General features: G+C 40.8%; 2 protein-coding genes across 4 annotated transcripts; both read right to left on the bottom strand.

The window, feature by feature from the left end:
- Nucleotides 1-4,594: 4,594 nt before the first annotated feature.
- On the bottom strand, nucleotides 4,595-9,178 carry ppib (peptidylprolyl isomerase B (cyclophilin B)). Its single transcript, XM_044036874.1, has 5 exons — nucleotides 8,919-9,178; nucleotides 7,132-7,245; nucleotides 6,661-6,754; nucleotides 5,724-5,908; nucleotides 4,595-4,959 (listed from the first exon to the last, which is right to left on the bottom strand). Exons 1-5 carry the CDS (start codon nucleotides 9,051-9,053, stop codon nucleotides 4,837-4,839), a joined length of 651 nt encoding a protein of 216 aa, XP_043892809.1. The 5' UTR covers nucleotides 9,054-9,178; the 3' UTR covers nucleotides 4,595-4,836.
- A 2,335-nt stretch (nucleotides 9,179-11,513) lies between these two features.
- adpgk (ADP-dependent glucokinase) lies at nucleotides 11,514-16,837 on the bottom strand. 3 transcript variants are annotated; one of them, XM_044037025.1, is made up of 8 exons: nucleotides 16,571-16,837; nucleotides 15,214-15,485; nucleotides 14,258-14,483; nucleotides 14,107-14,169; nucleotides 13,701-13,821; nucleotides 13,395-13,591; nucleotides 13,000-13,098; nucleotides 11,514-12,874 (listed from the first exon to the last, which is right to left on the bottom strand). In XM_044037025.1, exons 2-8 carry the CDS (start codon nucleotides 15,435-15,437, stop codon nucleotides 12,311-12,313), a joined length of 1,494 nt encoding a protein of 497 aa, XP_043892960.1. In that variant the 5' UTR covers nucleotides 15,438-15,485; nucleotides 16,571-16,837; the 3' UTR covers nucleotides 11,514-12,310. The 3 variants fall into 3 exon arrangements, with proteins under 3 accessions (XP_043892960.1, XP_043892959.1, XP_043892961.1); XM_044037024.1 differs by having other exon boundaries at nucleotides 15,214-15,454; nucleotides 16,571-16,836; XM_044037026.1 differs by having other exon boundaries at nucleotides 11,514-12,871; nucleotides 15,214-15,454; nucleotides 16,571-16,832.
- Nucleotides 16,838-17,251: the final 414 nt, after the last annotated feature.

Genomic DNA, 17,251 nt, shown 5'->3' with positions numbered 1-17,251 from the left:
CCGGCCCATCGTGGCTTTTCCAGCAAAGCCGGTTAGTGAAGAATAACACTGTTTCACTGGACAATCCCCAATCACAAAACAACAAGGACAGACCCAACAACAGAGGGTTTAACCAAGACCACAGTTGTGCCAACTCCTGGGAATTCTTTCCATATTTTCCTCCTGGTGAGTCACTCAATGCCTGAGTGAATCTGGGCAAAACAAGGACAGTGGAGCACAGACTGGCTTTCTCTGGGGGGTATTCCAGAAAGCGCGTTATGTGAGAACTCTGAGTTTGTTAACCCTGAGATGAGGGAAACTCTGAGTTATCCGTTCCAGAAAGAGAGGTAACTTAAACTCTGGGTCTGTTGGCTGAGCAGAACTCAATGTTTGCAATCTGAATTAATATTTACGTTACGTTTAATAGCCTAAGTCAATAAAAAAAAATAAAAAAAAAATCAACTTGTTCTTACGGTTAAATGTTACGTCAATGGAATAGTACATTCAAACTTACGCGTTGACTCGGGCAGCAATTTTCTCCCATGCGGTCTCTCTCTCCTTGAGCGAAATATGTGCTCATATTCTCCATAGGCCAGTATAAGGCTCTCAAACTCCTTCGCACTGAAATAAGTTGATCTTTTTTTTTTCTCGGTTGTCATGGTGACTCGTGGTATCGGGGCTCCATTGATGATGGCTTTTTATAGTGGTTGTGCACGCGCGTACCTCGAGGTTAACATACTCAGAGTTGATTGAACTAACTCAGATCAGCTGTTCTGGAACCGGATACTCAGAGTTTCCCGACTCAGAGTAAGTCAACTCAGAGTTCAGGGATAGACTCAGAGTTTGTTGAACCTGCTTTCTGGAATACCCCTCTGGTCTCATCGAAAAAGCTTGTTTTGGCTGAATTGTTGTTCAGCAATGTTGACGCAAATTTCCATCAGCTTGAAGATGCAAAGACAATGCCCCAACGCACCACAAGTACAACTTCAGCTTACTTGGAGACTTTAATCACAGCTCAAATATAGAACAAGTAAAGAAATCTTTCATAGCTTCAACACACTCCTATGAAATGATACACTTTTACACCAAGCCATGTCTGGAAATAAATATGGCATCACAAGTCTTTTTGAGAACCTGCAGAAACACAAAACAGCCTGTAACAAATGATATTTCATGTATGAGTCAGATGATCTTGGACATTCATTCGCATTTCTGATGATTTCTAATAGTGAAATATTGTAGTTGAACCATAACCACCAATCTTGGTTTGTTAAGGATTGTAAAGATCTAATTCTTGTTTCTGGACACTATATAATGTATGAAGCTACAGAGGAAAAAAGCTAAGAAAATCAACAAATAAAACCAAAATGTGTGACCAATTTGTTTCTTGTACTTTTCAAAGGAGGTATGCTTTGTCTATCAGTGATTTTCATGAGTAGAATTTGTCGAATTTGGACAGAGCTGTCAGTTTCCTAGCCCATTTTCGTCTCAACCACGGGAGACAGTCCCAGAAAGTCCCACTGAATCAGAAAGCAGTCGTGTTCCACGTTGTTACAGAAGTAGGTCAGTTAATCAGACACTATTGTCGCTTAAAAACAAGAAGTTCATCCTCATCCTTTAAATCTGTCTCTGGCAAACTAAAAATACTGCTTAAACAAATGCCACCATTGTGTCTCGTATCAAAATAACTTTGGAACACTTTCGTCTTTGCCCACTTTGGGGCGAGAAGAGGTTTGCATGTGACTGTGGCGGATGCACACAGAGAAACAGGGTATATCACGCTGTAATGCTCTCATCACTGTCCTTATGACAAGCATTAGAAATGTGAGGCATTTGCAACTGTGTTTTTCAGCTTTGCAAGAGGAAATACTTTTAAGATGAGGAATGTGTTAGTTTTCTTAATGGACGTGTGGTTCCGAGCACCACCCACACTGAAGAGCGGCGCACATGCACATGGAGTTTTTCTGTGGGACTTTTCTCAGGTCTGTCTCGTCCACTGCATCTCGTCTTTTCCTGTTCCATGTGTTATCTGTTTAACTAACTGGCAGATGGCTGCAGCCTCATTTTTCTCAATCAGAAATAAAAGCACAGCATTGATCAACGTCCTCAAGACCACACCAAATATCAATCTGGTACTGGCAGTACCATCAGCCATTTTGAAGCCTCGAGACTGAGATTTGGCTGGAAGCAACGTTGAGGTTTTGCAAAAGGAAATTCACAGACTATTGTCTATTTTTCTCTCACTGGGAGCATAATTTAATGAGGCAGATTTCAAATGACTGTCACAGAAGGGTTGGGACAAAATGGATGATGTGATTCATGTTTAGGAATTTGAACATTCCCTCACCCAGCGCTGTTCCCATGGCCTCTGTGGTTCCACATGTTGCTTATAAAAATAGTGACATGGGAAAAAGTTGCTTTATTTAAAACATGCATCAGTGATTATCGGGGACAAACGGGACAGCCTGAGTCAAAGAAGCTCTAATACACTGTTAATGTGATAGTTAATGGTTTAACGTGTCTTACTGAGGATCAAATGTATGCACAGCAATTAACTTAAAGCTGTAGTAGGCAGGATTGCTAGAACGATGGTTGATTGTTGAGGTTGTTGTTGTTGAAGGTTCTCCAGGTCTTCTTCAACAGGACTGAAAGGTCCACCCTGCATAAAGCTTTAAAGCAACACAGGTGTGAGTCCACATTTACTGCAAGTACTGGACTAGAAAGCTTTCTGTTATGTTGTTTAGTTTGGTATATTTATTTCATTTCATTCACACAAAACAGCCACTCACTTTCTTGTTGTTAAGATAAACAAGCAAATTACAAAACTTCAAAGGTTGTCTGTCTGTAATTCTGTGTTCAAGGTCAAGGTCAAGGTCTTGAAAATGAAAGCCTTTGTCTCAATGGGATAACCTGTATAAATAAAGGTTTTAAAAAAAGAAAAAAGAAGGACCTATATGCAAAGCAATTGTGGTTAAACAGCCATTAAGAGACATTTCTCTCTCTCAACTGCTCTGTGATTGGTCAAAGTCCCAGGCCAGATCGTGCAAAGGCTATGAACAGAGCCCAGAAGTGTCATTCTCTCTCTCTCTCTCTCATCTTCTACTACTTTATCCTCCATATGAGGGTCGAGAGGGCACTGTTGCCAATCCCAGCTGGCAAAAGGCGGGGTACACCAGGGCCACAGATAGAGACAAACAACCACCCACTTATTTCCTCTCTTTCTCTCTAAGATCACTTAATTTTCATTGTGCGTAAGAATGAGATCACCAATGCCCCTCAAATTCTGCCTCTAATATCTTTGATGAGCTTCTTTCTTTGTGCACATCACACCATCATTTTCTGATATAATCACATGTAGATTTGGGATAAGGGTTTGGGATAAGTCCAAAACATATTTTCCATTCAAATATTGTGTCTGCACAACAGGCAACAATAAACTAGTCACTCCCACTCCCATTGATTTTAATTCATCAGTGCAGATCTGATTATATCTGCAAGGTTTTATTTTGAACATGTCGTGGGCTCAGATGTGAGAGGTTTTGCCACGAGTACAGCAGATGATCACATGAACATGAAGCATGTTATCCTAGTGTAGTAAAGTGTACTTACTGAGGAGACGACTACAGTTAAAACTTAACATCTTGGTTTTTTTCCTCCTCAGAGATAGTGTGTGTGATAGAGATGGAAATAAACAAGTGGGACCTAAACAGTCATGAACAGTTGAAAAACCATGCAGTAAACAACTGCTCCCTTTAATTGCTCTTAAATTGCATGTGAAACCACAAACATGTATGGCCTCTGCTCTGCTCTGCACTGCACTGCAGAGTGGAGCTCTCTGCTGCAAGGGCGCCCTCTGCTGTACAGACTGTCAAAATAAAAGTTGTGTCAACATGTCTACCATTAAGAGTGAATCACATATTTCAAACTGCTGATATTTAACTTATTTCAAAAGAAGCCTGATGTAATTTTTTAAATAATTTATTCCCATCCTGAGCATTAAGTGAGATTAAAGTGCAATATTAAACTATTCCCTGTGCATTTCCATTGTTGCTTGAGCAAGTGTCATCTCATCCCACTGCATCAATTCCAATTTTGACTAAAATTCTGTCTCAAGCTTATCTGTTGTTGACCTTTACTGGAGTGCAGGGACAGTGTCTTAATTTTATTTACACTGGCTCTTAAATCAGGTTGATGGCTGTATTTCAGTGAACAGCATCACCAGTGGTCTCAAGCAGAACTTCCCATTAATTTGTCGATTCTTTTTTATTAACCAAGCACTTGTTCGGTCCACAAACTGTTGATCAGTGTTTGCTAAACATTGAAATTATGTTCTCAAATATCTCATGGCGTCCACAAAACCAAAATATTCAGTTTTTAAGATTTGTGCAAAGAAACCGAAAAATATTCGATTGACAATCGATTATCAAAATAGTTGCTGATTAATTTAGTAATTGATTATTATTCTTACAGCCCTAAAATTGAGGAATCAAAAATATTCCACAAAATATTTGTCTTAATACAGAAGAAACAAACCTTGGTCAGATTTCAGGGTGACAGGTAAAAATAATAACTCGCACACAAAAAACGTAAAAAAAACTTGAAACCTTTATTTAGGATTTCATTTTTTACAAAAAAAAAAAAAAATTAACCCCACAACAAACACTAAGTGCACCTTGGAATGCTTGTTGGTTAATGGGCCCAGAGTGTCATCATGATTGCTTGATATTTATGCTCTTGTGGTGCGTTAAGACGGCAGCCATTTATAGAGAATGACCCAAAGACCCTCCTCGACTGCACGATTTCCCCTTATCAGGCTCCCCAAGTCCTTTTTCCCCCCTGAACTTGTCTGACAGCACTCTACTCCTTGGCCACTGGGAATGGCTTGTCCACATTGATTTTGCCACAGTCGTGGATGATGACGTCTTTAAGAGGCTTATCATGGCCGTCCGTCTTTGTGTTTTCAACCTTCCTCACCACATCCTGGAAGACAAAGAGGGGAGGGTGTTAGACCTCATCTAAAATATTGGGAAATACAGCGGTCTCCCACAGGTGAACAGTTTTTGTGCTCGGGGACACCACAGTAACAACATTACCATTCGGAATCATTTTACACCATTACGGTTCAAGTTGAGGGAAGTTAAAGTGTGTAGAAGCAGATTGGAAAAACAAAGCTGGCCAATCTACATACATTTCATAATTTCCTTTGAAACCTATTCATGGTGCACCCATTGACTGAATATAAAAACGTGTGGTGATGTGGTCTCCCGGCTTGAAAAGTAAAGCCCAGTTTGGGGCGAGAAGTAAAGGCCCGCTTGTGCGGTTTCTCAGGCAGCGGGAGTTAGCACACGCCCCGTTAACGTCAGTGCTTTTCAAATAACTGTTTATACTTCTAGAAACTTATATAACGGAGGTGAAGATCTTTTTAGGGACAAACATGTGTTTTTCCTTTCATTTTCAGCCATGGCTTCCTGCTGCACTGCCTGCTGCACTGCCTGCTGCACTGCCTGCTGCACTGCCTGCTGCACTGCCTGCTGCACTGCCTGCTGCACTGCCTGCTGCACTGCCTGCTGCACTGCCTGCATTTAGCCATGATCGATCACTTTTTCTCTAGCAGACTAGCAAATAGTGTCATTTGGTTGAGGAAAATAAACTGATGCGTCTCTGGGGGTCAAATTGTGATCGTGTGGTCCATGTGTCAGAAAGGCTAACAGCAGATTTCAACCCCAGTATGTGATCACACTCACCATTCCCTCCAGAACCTTTCCAAAGACAACATGCTTGTTGTCCAGCCAGGGAGTCTTAACTGTAGTGATGAAGAATTGGGAGCCATTGGTGTCTTTGCCAGCGTTGGCCATGCTGAGCCAGCCGGCATTGTAATGCTTCAGCTTGAAGTTCTCGTCGGGGAAACGGTCTCCATAGATGCTCTTGCCTTCAAGAAGAATTAAATACCATTCCATTTAAAATGTTCTACATGAGGAAATGTAATTATTTAAATCAGCAGGTTATTAATTGTAAAATGCTTTTATTGAGCTATCATTTCATAAAAGTTAAAATGTCCACACAATGTAGTAAATCTGAGTGGAGAACAATTGCGAGCATAGCAGCTGTACATAAAGAACAGTGGATGGAAATTTTACATTTTCATTACAGTTTGGACAGATGTGCAAGTTCAATCTTGACTTTTGTTTCCACCAAGCAGTACAAAGCACTTCAGCACACCATAGTGCAGTTTAGAGCGGTGCACTCTGATCTGACTTGTGTGGACGGACTCGTAAATTTATACAATATGCATCAGCTACAGTGTAACAACATTCCAGCACGACACAGTGTAGCTCCACAATGAGGAATAATGTGACACAGTAAACAAACATTAGCAACAATGGAGGACATCCAGCATTCTTGCTACTGTCGTGATGATTCTCTGCCGATGTCAATGGAATGCAGTATAACTCGAACCCAGTGGTCAAGCTCTTCAATGGAAGGGTACCAAAGATCAGTACTACGTTTTATTAATAATAATGATAATAATAACAATTTATTTTGGTACCCTTTTTAACATTGGAAATGCAGATAACTGAAACTGTAACATACTGAATGAAACTGGACTGATTGGTGGAAACTGGGATTTATGGTGGGGAAAACATGATTTGATTTAGTTTGCTGGTGTTGGTGGCACCTTACCTCCAGTGCCATCTCCTCTGGTGAAGTCTCCACCCTGGATCATGAAATCCTTGATGACTCTGTGAAATTTGCTGCCTTTGAAACCAAATCCTTTCTGTTCATTTGGGGGGGGACACACACATAAAAACAACATAAACACTTGAGAAATGTTAAGACCATGCACATAAGAGTGAAACGACTTAACCGATTCCAGGTGAGTCTCCATGACACGGCGGTGTTTGTAAATTTACAGTGCAAAACAGAACACAATGTGCACCAGTAAGAATCCTTGCTGAAGCACACATCAAAACACATTCACTACATCATTCTTTTGTTGGAGTACTGTGCAAGAACAAAAGAATGATGCAGTGAATGTGTTTCAGAGTGTGCTTCATCGAGGATTCTTCACCATCACAGTAAGTCAGTCACCGTGTGGGAGCTCATTCTGTCCAAACTGTGACAAACTTACAAAAAAACCACAGAATTTCTCACCTCTCCTGTCGCCAGTGTTATGAAGTTCTCACTCGTTTTGGGAACAGTTTTTCCAAACACTCCGATGACAATTCTTCCCACATCCTCGTCTCCGATTCTAATGTCGAAAAAGACCTAAAAAAGAAAAAGTCATTACAAACTCTGGAGGACAAAAAACTATCTTGTATTTGCTATAATTCTAAATCACAAAAAAGTTGACTTTGCATGATATGGCATTATGGGATGGGTAGCATCTTAGAGCCACACGAATTTGGCTTGTGATGTTTACCATAGTCTTATTGCAATTAGTGCTTATAGGGCTGCAAGCCTATAACAGTTGCATCTCTCCCATGTTTATTTGACAAAGTATAGTATTTTGATTACAGGTTCTGTGGATTAAAGATTGTTTAATTGTACTACTCGAAGTGCATAAGTGCTATACAATGTAGACATTTATAAATTCAGATTGGAGGGACAGACTTTGCACAGTCAGTATTTTTGGCCATACACTGTCCTGATTTCTAAATACTGTTGTCCTTTGTTAGGACAACAGTACTGCACTTAACACGCAACACACTGCAGTACTTTAGACTAAACTTTACCTGCTGTAAAGTTTTATGCTTCCTAGAAAGCTGTAATATAAGTGTGGCTTCAGAGATGTTGGCATTGGGACAAATGTTTACAGTCTTTGAATACTTTTTATCACTGTGCCCTGAGATGTGACTGGTTGTTGTCAACTCAAACGTCACTGTGACGTTAAAATCTGAATGGCCTTCTCCACGGGTACACACACATAGTACACACTGGCTCGTCTGGGCCTAGTTCCTTCATATTTGCATACATTTCATCAAAGACACCAAAAGCCACTACTATGTATGTTTTCACAGAAATGGGGAAAAGAACGTTCAGCTTCACCGGCTCCCTCTGCATGAACACTCTCCGTACTGAACTGAAAATGTCTGACCTGATTTCACTTTTAGAGCCTTTTGTTCCATCTTATATTATACACTAAATTATTACTGTGACCTCAACTCCTGACCAGGTCACCCATGGACAAAAGATTTCAATCTCAATGGGTTCCATCTGGTTAACTAAATAAAATAAACCCTAGAGAGAGACGTCGTTCTGTCCTACTTCAAGAAAAACATACAAAAAATATACATAGACAAACAATTAAGTCAATCTTTCAGTCTCCTAAATACAATTAATTATCATACCGTCATCAATTTCATTCTTGCAATCAGGGGAAGCCCTTTTCAGTGACTTTTGAAAATAATTTTTGTTTTGATGTTTCCCAACAAAATCCATTAGAATAACTTTTTTTTTTGATCTAGACAAAGAGCCTCGGAGTCACTTCCCTGTTGACGTGGACAAACCTGCTGCACCCTCATATGGCAACAATCCCTGAACTGCAGCCAGGTGGGTTAAACACACAATCAGTGGAGAGTTACTCATTAAGAAAGTAGCCTGTGGACTTGGTAATTGCAGTGACTGCAGCGTAACGGAATGGGGAGCAACTTGTGGTGGCTGCTTAAAAGCAGATACCGACCGTTTAGGCCGGAGAACCGCTGCACAAACGCTTCCCCTTCATTAAAGTAACGGTCTGGTCCCTGCAACACATGCTGGTTTCATGAATTATTACCATGAACAACGTATCTGGCGGCAGTTAGTTAGCTTAGCAGCACACAGGCCCACCGAACCCGTGAAGTTTGAACGGCTACAAGCTAACAGCGAGTGACGTGGCTTCACAATCAGTCAGTAGTGATTAGCAATGATTAGCCGCGGTGCATAGCACGGATTTTTCCCACCTTCGCTGTTACTTTAGGTCCTGTCTTCTTCTCGTCGGCGGATGAGCCATCGGGGAAAGCAAGAAAAACCAGCGACCCAACAATGACCGTGACTGCGACGAGAAACTTCATCCTTCTGTCGCACAGTCTCACCATCAATGAGGAGGAAAAAAGCTCGGTCGTCGTGTTAGCTTTATAGGCGCCGGGTGATGGCGAGAAACAGAGGGGTGGAGACTACAGCAAAGACCGCTCTGAGCTCCAGCCTCAAGGCTACGCTGCCTGGCCTGCGTCCCGCACGGGCTAAACGTCAACACGGCGTAGAGAGACACTGACGTACGGGGCTCCGGTTGGCTCACGTAACGGATAGTTTAAGCCAATAAAATGCAGCCGCGTATGTCGCGAGACCACCGACACTTACCGGCCACTTTATTAGGCACAGCAATGGATGTGTATTTATGGCAAGAATATAAATGAGTGAATATGACAGAATACTCTTTACCGATATCTGCAACGCCATTCTTACAAGTCAAAACGACAGTTCCAGATATCTGTAGTTCAGTTTCAGAATGACGTCCCTTTTGCCTTTCATGTGTAAGGGCTTTGTCATAATAGATATCATCAATTCCGTTTCAGACATCTACAACGTCATTATGACGAGACACTATTCATGTTTTAAAATAGCTTTAATTATCCTCAATTCAAGATATCTACATTACATTACATTACATGTCATTTAGCAGACGCTTTTGTCCAAAGCGACTTACAAAAGTGCATTTAAACATGTGGGTACAAATAAGAGCTAGAAGTAAGTAAGAGCTTCAAGTAGATCAAACTATGAAGTGCTAGTCATAAGTGCCATGTACAAGTTTTTTTTTGTCGTCTTAGTCGAGGTAGAGTCGGAAGAAATGTGTTTTTAGTTGTGATACTTTGAATTAAGTTTTTTTGAAGTAATTATCAACATTTTACAGCAGGACAATTATAGATGTCATTATTGAAGGCTGAGTTGACTCCATTTATTCAATTTACTGTAGAGTATTACAGATAAGTGCTGAGCATTGTGCAGTATGAGAACGTTGTCCGTTGTCATGAAGACAGTGGGCAACCCCGGGTCCTTTTAAGAAAGTAATATTTTCCAATAGCAAATCATGGTTGTTGTCGTTGATGAAAAAATTACTGACTGTGTCTTTAATTTTCTTAAAAACAGAACAGCTTTACTACTATAGACATGAAAGTGATATGTAGTTAATGTAATGTTTAAACTTTACCACAGCCATTATCAGACCACTGTTTTAAATTAAACACTCATAGATTTCAGCAGTCACCAAAAGAACACAGAAGTAGCAGAGTGCTAAATATTGTTTAAATATCATCCAGTTAATCAAATTGATTGGGGTGGGTTGAGACCTCTGATCTAGAGAGATATTTCCAGTATAACCAGGATATTTTGGGAGTCCCGGGAGTTTGAGGCCCTGATACTGAACTGCTTGGGTTACAACAAAATGAAGTGAATATGAGCAGAGAAGATTTGTTTCATCCTCTACAGTCAAAACAATGTTAACAACTCAGTGAATACTGGTACTGCTCACCCATTAACTATGGGTGAGTTACTTCAGCCTACCACTAACACTTTAAATTCCAATTACTACTTTGTTTAATGGATTAAAATAGCAGGAAGTATTAAAATACACTCATTACAATATCTCATATTGAGAGATGACATCTACAAATGATTGTTGACAAATGATGATTGTTTCGAAAACAACTCATTATCATTATATCTCATTATCCACATTTACGATGAGAGAATACAGAGTAACCAATGTCTGTATGTTGACGTTTGCGAACAATTTTCAAACCTCAGATGAGACAAACTGATGCGAATACACTTTAGCACTGACGCAACACAGGTGTGTACATATAGTACAGGTATACCCTATTTTTTTGCAGTAACACAAGCCAAACTTTACTGTTCATACATCTTTTAATGACAAAATACACATAAATGAACCTTGACAGTTGTAAATGTTAAAAAATAAAAATAAAACATGAGACAATCTATGGAAAAAGAGTTGAACAGATTGTACTTGCTAAAACATGTGTGTGTGACCGGATGGGGGGGTTACATTCACCTATCCTGCCACTTTCCACTAGTGCAAAGAATTAAATCTGCTAAATGCCATACATTGTTTTTGTTGTATGTTTGCATTATTTAAGACTATAATTATTGCATGCCTTCAGTGGCCATTTGAGGTATACAAACACAACACATGAACCCAACTATGTTCTGTTACATACAGTACATCTAACATGGCCTAAGCACTCTGAAGGAAACTTACAAATTATAAACTACCAACAAAACAGCATAATTTAATTGCATGTTAGAAGGTGAATCAGAGGGTTTAGATATTTTCCAGCCAACCATGTTACACAATCACACTAGATGTGAGGGCAGAAACATGAATAAAAAAAACTATATCAACCAAATAATGCAAGACCATCACCACAATTATAAATTTGTTTTACCGTCAACTTACCGATTTAATCTTGTAATTATTAATTTGTTGATCAAGCCTTACTGCATAAATATTTTTTTAAAAAAAGAACCATGCATTCACAATTCATAATGTAGAGCAAGAAACTGACATGATGATCTCTCTCATCTGCTTAATGTGGTCTCTTAACTGCATCATCTTTATAGTGGGAGTGTTTGGACCAAAAACCTGAGAAAACACAAAAGCTGGCACTCTAGTATTTTCATCCTTGCAGTAACATAGATGAAAAGTATCTGGACAAGTCAGATAACATGATCGAATGAGTGTTCAAGTGTTTTCCTGACATTTTTAAGAGAAACAAACATAAAAAACATAAAGTGGAGTCTACCATAAAGTAAGATGCCTATTTGTTTCCAGTCAAACATTTACATATACACTCATATACTGTATGTGTTTATACATCTATAACTCACAAATGTTAAGTTTGCTTGGCTCTGAAACAGGAATAAAATATTTATAACTTTTTCCAAGGCACAGCATACTTAAAGATATGCAGGTCAAAGTAAATAAAATGAGCCAACAAACTCTTTGGAGTTTTCTGTCTGAATATTATTTGTGAAGATGGCTTATATCTGTGCCAAGTGCATAGGCCACCTCACAGCCTAGATCCAGTTCTGTCTCAGTTTCTAAACCAGGGGATCGGAGCAGGCTGGAGGAGTCACTTGACAGGAATTCAAATTGCCACCATTGGTCACATTCTTAGACTGAGATAAGACAGAGCTTGGTTCAGAACACAAGAGGTTTGAAGTGTTTTGGAAACATGACTCCAACCCAACAACCACAACTGCAGATGGACCTTCACCAAGCCTCAGTCAACCACCCGGTCAATATTTTCCAGATAGTGACAGAGTTAAGTAAACCTCAGAAGGGCTGCTGGGTCTTTAACTCTGAGTAAACTAGTCCCTCTGCTGAGATGGCGTCCCCAAGTCCAACTGTCCGGAGTGGCTGTTTGCAAACCAGCACTGGTGTGAGGTGGAAGGTGATGTTTCCTCGTCGCCACACTGTAACAGGCTCTGCTGGGTTCAGGGTCAACTTCTCTCGTGGCTCAAAGTGTGAGCTGTGAAACTCTAGCTGAACTTTGAGCTCCACTTTGCTAACATCAACAGACTGGAGACCACAGGCCTGACTGCTCGCCACTCTTGCACCAGCCATCACCGCTGCTGCCTGGTTCCCCCAGTATCCATCCACTGTAGCCAGGACATGGTAGGCCAGTGTGTGGAAGTGAATGCGAGTGAGGTCCGCCTCTGATGATGGCTCAATGCGGCCATGCTGCTCCAGGACCCAGTAGAGAATGTCACTGACCTGGCCGACGTCTGGGATGCCTTGCCAGGCAGCCAAATCTGAATGAGGCCCTTCACCTGCCTGAGAGAGGAAGAGCAGCTCCTGCTCATTCAGCCCAATGGAGCTGACAATGGGCATAACCTGCTAACAAGAAACAAGAGGGAAAACTTTACTGATTAATAAGGTTTGCGAATTGTCATACCTTCAGTGAAATTGACTTTGTGCATTTCACTTCATTTAAAGCTCTGTCAACTCTTTTTCAGGTGTACCTCCTGCATTATACTGTTCATGTAGTCTTTGTCGGTCAAGCTGGCCAACTCCAGGTGGATAGGGATATCTTTATGGATGTCAGCTATGGCCGACACAGCCTGCAAACAGGAAGCAAATCAATTTGTTATTTGTCAAGCCATGTGATCATGTAATCCTACAATTCATACTTGTAGAACATAGTTGTTAACACCCTTGTTGCCATGCCAGACTGTGTGCAAAGAGATTACTAACGATCTCAATACAGGTGGCAAATATGATCACAGAGATATTTGCACATTTGATGAACAAAAATCTACACAAGGATTAAACTGACATGCATTTTGTATTGTTGTGGTTAAATTGTGTATGTGCTTGCTGTAATAGAGTGATACAGTTACAGCATTCAGACACTGACCTCCTTCAGTCGCTCCTCCCACAGCTGTCTGCCCTGACCCTCCATCATGTGGAGCCCTGACAGGACGACCAGGTCGGGCTCAAACTCCTCCAGACTCGCCACAAATGTCTCCAAGGAGCTCATCTCCCCGTTGGAGACATCATGAGAGAAGATGAAGCGGTTTGCTTGTGGTGCCTGAGTCGAGCCCCATTGTTCTCCTAAAGGCACAGAACGCATAACATACTGTAGCTGTTGCAGTTCACATCTCAGCCGACAAGAGGGATTCAGTTTAATGCTGAAGATTATGTAGAAGCCGTCGCCTTTTACCTGCTTTATATTCCAGGATGAGGTGATATTCATCCGTCTCTTGCAGTGAGTCTGGGGGAACGAGGATCTGCTCATCCAGCATCTCATGAAGTTTAGGACCAACTGGCCCACATAACAAAACCTGCGGTGTAAGAAAAACAACATGAACGCTACAAATAAACCATAATCACTTCACTATTAACACATCAGTATTGATCTGCTCCCCAGGGAGTAGAGTAATTGCATTGTCAGAATTGTTGTTTCATGTATAACAGGGGAATTTTGACATTTTTCAACACCTTGTCACTTCACAATGTTACGATATTCTTAGCCCAGGGATTCTGAATGATCTGGGCAGCTAAAATATTTAAATATTTAATAGAACAGTAATTTAATTTATAATAAATGTACAATTATTCTACTGTACCATTAAATCGGGGTAGGAGGCGAGCTTCTGGCCAATAAGAGCAGCATTTCCTCCCACATACAACTGGAAGACAAAAGGAAAGTTCATCAGAAGGAAGATTATTTAAAAGAAAACTGTGTTAAATAAGGAAATAAAAGTAAGGTAGCCTTGCCTTTGCACCGGGGTATTCTGCTGCTGCACGCGCAATCCACTGAAAGGCCTCTTTGTCACTGAAGAAGCGCTCGGCAGCTGCTCCACGTCCCATGTAATGGATGAAGGCTTCCTTCAAGTCATCTTTAGAGTGCAAAACTTCATGATCCAGGCCGGTGCCAGGATCCACAGCCAAAGCCTGCAGCAATCCCACTCCAGAGACGACCACATCTACACAGGCATTCACACTGAAAGTTGTGGAGAAATATTTACATTAAATTCCTAACATTTATTGAGTCTACTGGTAGCCGCACACTAATTACACTAAACTGCCAAAATGTTAATAACATCAACAAAGCCCTTCCAGGAAGAAAAAAAGGCATGCACTCTTATTTTAACCAAATGTTCTATGGATTCACCAAATTAAAGTTCAAATAAAATGCATGGATTTAATTACATAACTTGTATTACACTTTTGTCACTCCCTCCCAGCTGCAAGACCTGGATAAGCAGCAGAACTAGAATGGATTAACCAGTGAAAATAAATATATGCTTAAGCCTCTTGTGAACCACATGTACATGTTCTCTTTCACTGTAAATGAAGGAGGAGTTTCAAAGTGATGTGAGGAGCAACTTTCTGTATAGAATTCAAGAAAAAGTAACCTTTCATTTGATCCTTCAAATCTGGTGTGTGTTAGATACTCTAAAGCAGCCTGAGGCTATGGGTTAGGTAGAGACGAGGGATGGGCATTCATTAGGTAACACACAGTGACTTTCTACTTGAAATGCCCATCCCTAGTACAGACAGTAGACTACGCCTTCTGCAACTAACTGCATTCCTTCTCTCAAAAGCATGCTTCATTGTACAGCAGATGCACTTGCGTAGAAAGCTATACCAAATATAGGTGAGAGTTTTTGGCCTAAAGTAGAACATACATTTCTTCCAGTGAACTGTTAAAGTTAAACTCTGAGACTCACCCTACAGCCACTCTGCTCCACTGACGTGTTGGTAAAGTTATGAGAGTTTCCCAGGCAGTCGAGATCACCTGCTCCACGCCGTTTTGGATGTTGGGACTGGGAGATGAGTGAAAAATTGGCAGGCTGACATACTGAGAAATCTGCTCGGGCAAGTTCAGCCTGCCATGATAGAAATATCCAACAGCTAACGCCAGCAGGGCCGCTGCTGAAGCCTTCCTCCACATGATGCTCCCACACACTCCTGCGACAAAGAAAATCTCTCAGTTTCCCTCCTAGAATTCATCATCACAGTAAAAAAAAAAAAGAAAAAAAAAAGAGATCAACTGATTTTTAGCCACTGTATAAAACGTATGAGCAAAACATATGCATTGATTCTCAAGTAGGTTTCATTTGGGTTTACAAGCCAAGAAGGTTGGAAAGTCAGTACAATATGTTAACAATTTTTACCTTACAAACACTGAACACTTTATTAGGAAAAACTGCATATCAGTATGAACATATTCAAAAATCTCTTTTCCAAGTGTGACCTGGCCAAGAAGGCAGCACAACAGCCACAGATTACAACAACACAGACGTATACAATTATCAAACACATCAAATGAACAAAACACAGCATTCAACCATCAAGAAGAAAACACAGTTATGATACAGGTACAAACCCTAACCCAACCCTTTGAACATTTAAAGCACATTTAATCAACATATTTAAAAATCTAAATGTTAGGAATGAACCAAACCATTGTGGAATGGGGGATTCTAATCCTACAATATCCTAAAATAAAAACAGCTGACATTGTTCTTTCAACAAATGTTACTATACTAATTAAAAGTATTAAGTTGTGTCCACAATGTCCCCCCCTGTCCCCCCCAGGACCTTTGCCCTTATGGGGGGCACAACTTAATGGAAGGGGGACCCAAACATCCCCCTGACCCTGCCCCCCGGGGATTTACGCCTTTGAATTAAATGGGTCTGACGTAAGACCTACAACAGCGTTAGCTGCAAAAAGGTTAGACGCATCAACGTGTGCAGGTAAAACAACAGGCAACTGAAGTGCTCGTGTTACCCAGCCCTTCACTGACTACCCTCATCCACACTGGTGCCGTGTATCCAAGGCTCAGTTCCTGCTAACGTGGACACACAACACAGTCAGTTAGCTCACGTGCTAACAGTAACAGGGTGTATCTGTGGCTTCCTTAAATTAAAGCTAATCTGACAGCAGCTTTAGGAAGAGCCGCTTTCAATGCTAATTTAGAGCCTGACTTTGCACGCACGACATTTATTTTAGACCTCCGGTTCAGTTTAACAGCGTTAGAAGAGTAAGTAGCTTCATAGTTTGGTTATATGCGCAGGACGTACCGACAGAGTGTAGGTGTCAAGTTAGTCCGTCGACAAGAGGATTTCACACACGGGACATAGCGTTTGCGGAGAGTTGCTGGTACAGGGAAAAGTGAAGCGAGAGATGGGAGTGTGTGTGTAAGTCATTGAAGGAGCAGCGACGAGCTAAATTTACTCACACACACACATATATACACGGCGACTTCCGCTGACCGCCCTGCACATGCGTAGACCGCATTTCTCTGTTTTCATGACCTCCAGTTCATCATTTAATGTGTATATCAGTCACCTCAGTCCATGACATCACCGTCTCAGCCACAAACAAACTCTCACACACACACACACTACTGTCTGAAATGTTATATTTGGTATGTGGCTTTATCACTTCCAGACTTGACCAGCAGGAGGCAGTGTTTGGACCGCCTACTCCCTCTAACCCCTGCTATCTCACCACCACTTCCCCTAAGTTATTGTGTTGATTTTATGTGCTCCTTTTTTGTTTTTTTACGAAATTGTGTGATTTTAATTTTATCGTGTTGTAAAGTGTCCTTGAGTGACCTGAAAGGCGCTTTTAAATTAAATGTATTATTATTATAGTGTATGACCTCAGCCAAATCCAATTTTGAGGACAGAGCTCAAGTACAGGAAAGAAATTCACTTTCAAAATAATCCAGCCATACAGTGAATTTATTATAACATGAA

Source organism: Solea senegalensis, linkage group LG10, assembly GCF_019176455.1.
Source record: "Solea senegalensis isolate Sse05_10M linkage group LG10, IFAPA_SoseM_1, whole genome shotgun sequence".
In the NCBI taxonomy this organism is placed as follows: Eukaryota; Metazoa; Chordata; class Actinopteri; order Pleuronectiformes; family Soleidae; genus Solea; species Solea senegalensis.
Note: the sequence above shows the minus strand (reverse complement) of the source record. Positions and strands in the feature narration are given on the sequence as shown.

Bases quoted from the DNA above. Each gene is read 5' to 3' on its own strand.
- ppib (XM_044036874.1), bottom strand. From the start codon at position 9,053: ATGGTGAGACTGTGCGACAGAAGGATGAAGTTTCTCGTCGCAGTCACG. The intron at 6,755-7,131 runs GTGAGAAATTCT...CCAAATGAACAG, and splicing joins TAACACTGGCGACAGGAGAG to AAAGGATTTGGTTTCAAAGG. The intron at 4,960-5,723 runs GTGAGTGTGATC...TTTGTCTTCCAG, and splicing joins GAAAGGTTCTGGAGGGAATG to GATGTGGTGAGGAAGGTTGA.
- adpgk (XM_044037025.1), bottom strand. From the start codon at position 15,437: ATGTGGAGGAAGGCTTCAGCAGCGGCCCTGCTGGCGTTAGCTGTTGGA. The intron at 14,484-15,213 runs GTGAGTCTCAGA...CACAACTTTCAG, and splicing joins TGGAGCAGAGTGGCTGTAGG to TGTGAATGCCTGTGTAGATG. The intron at 13,099-13,394 runs GTCAGTGTCTGA...TCCTGTTTGCAG, and splicing joins GGGAGGAGCGACTGAAGGAG to GCTGTGTCGGCCATAGCTGA.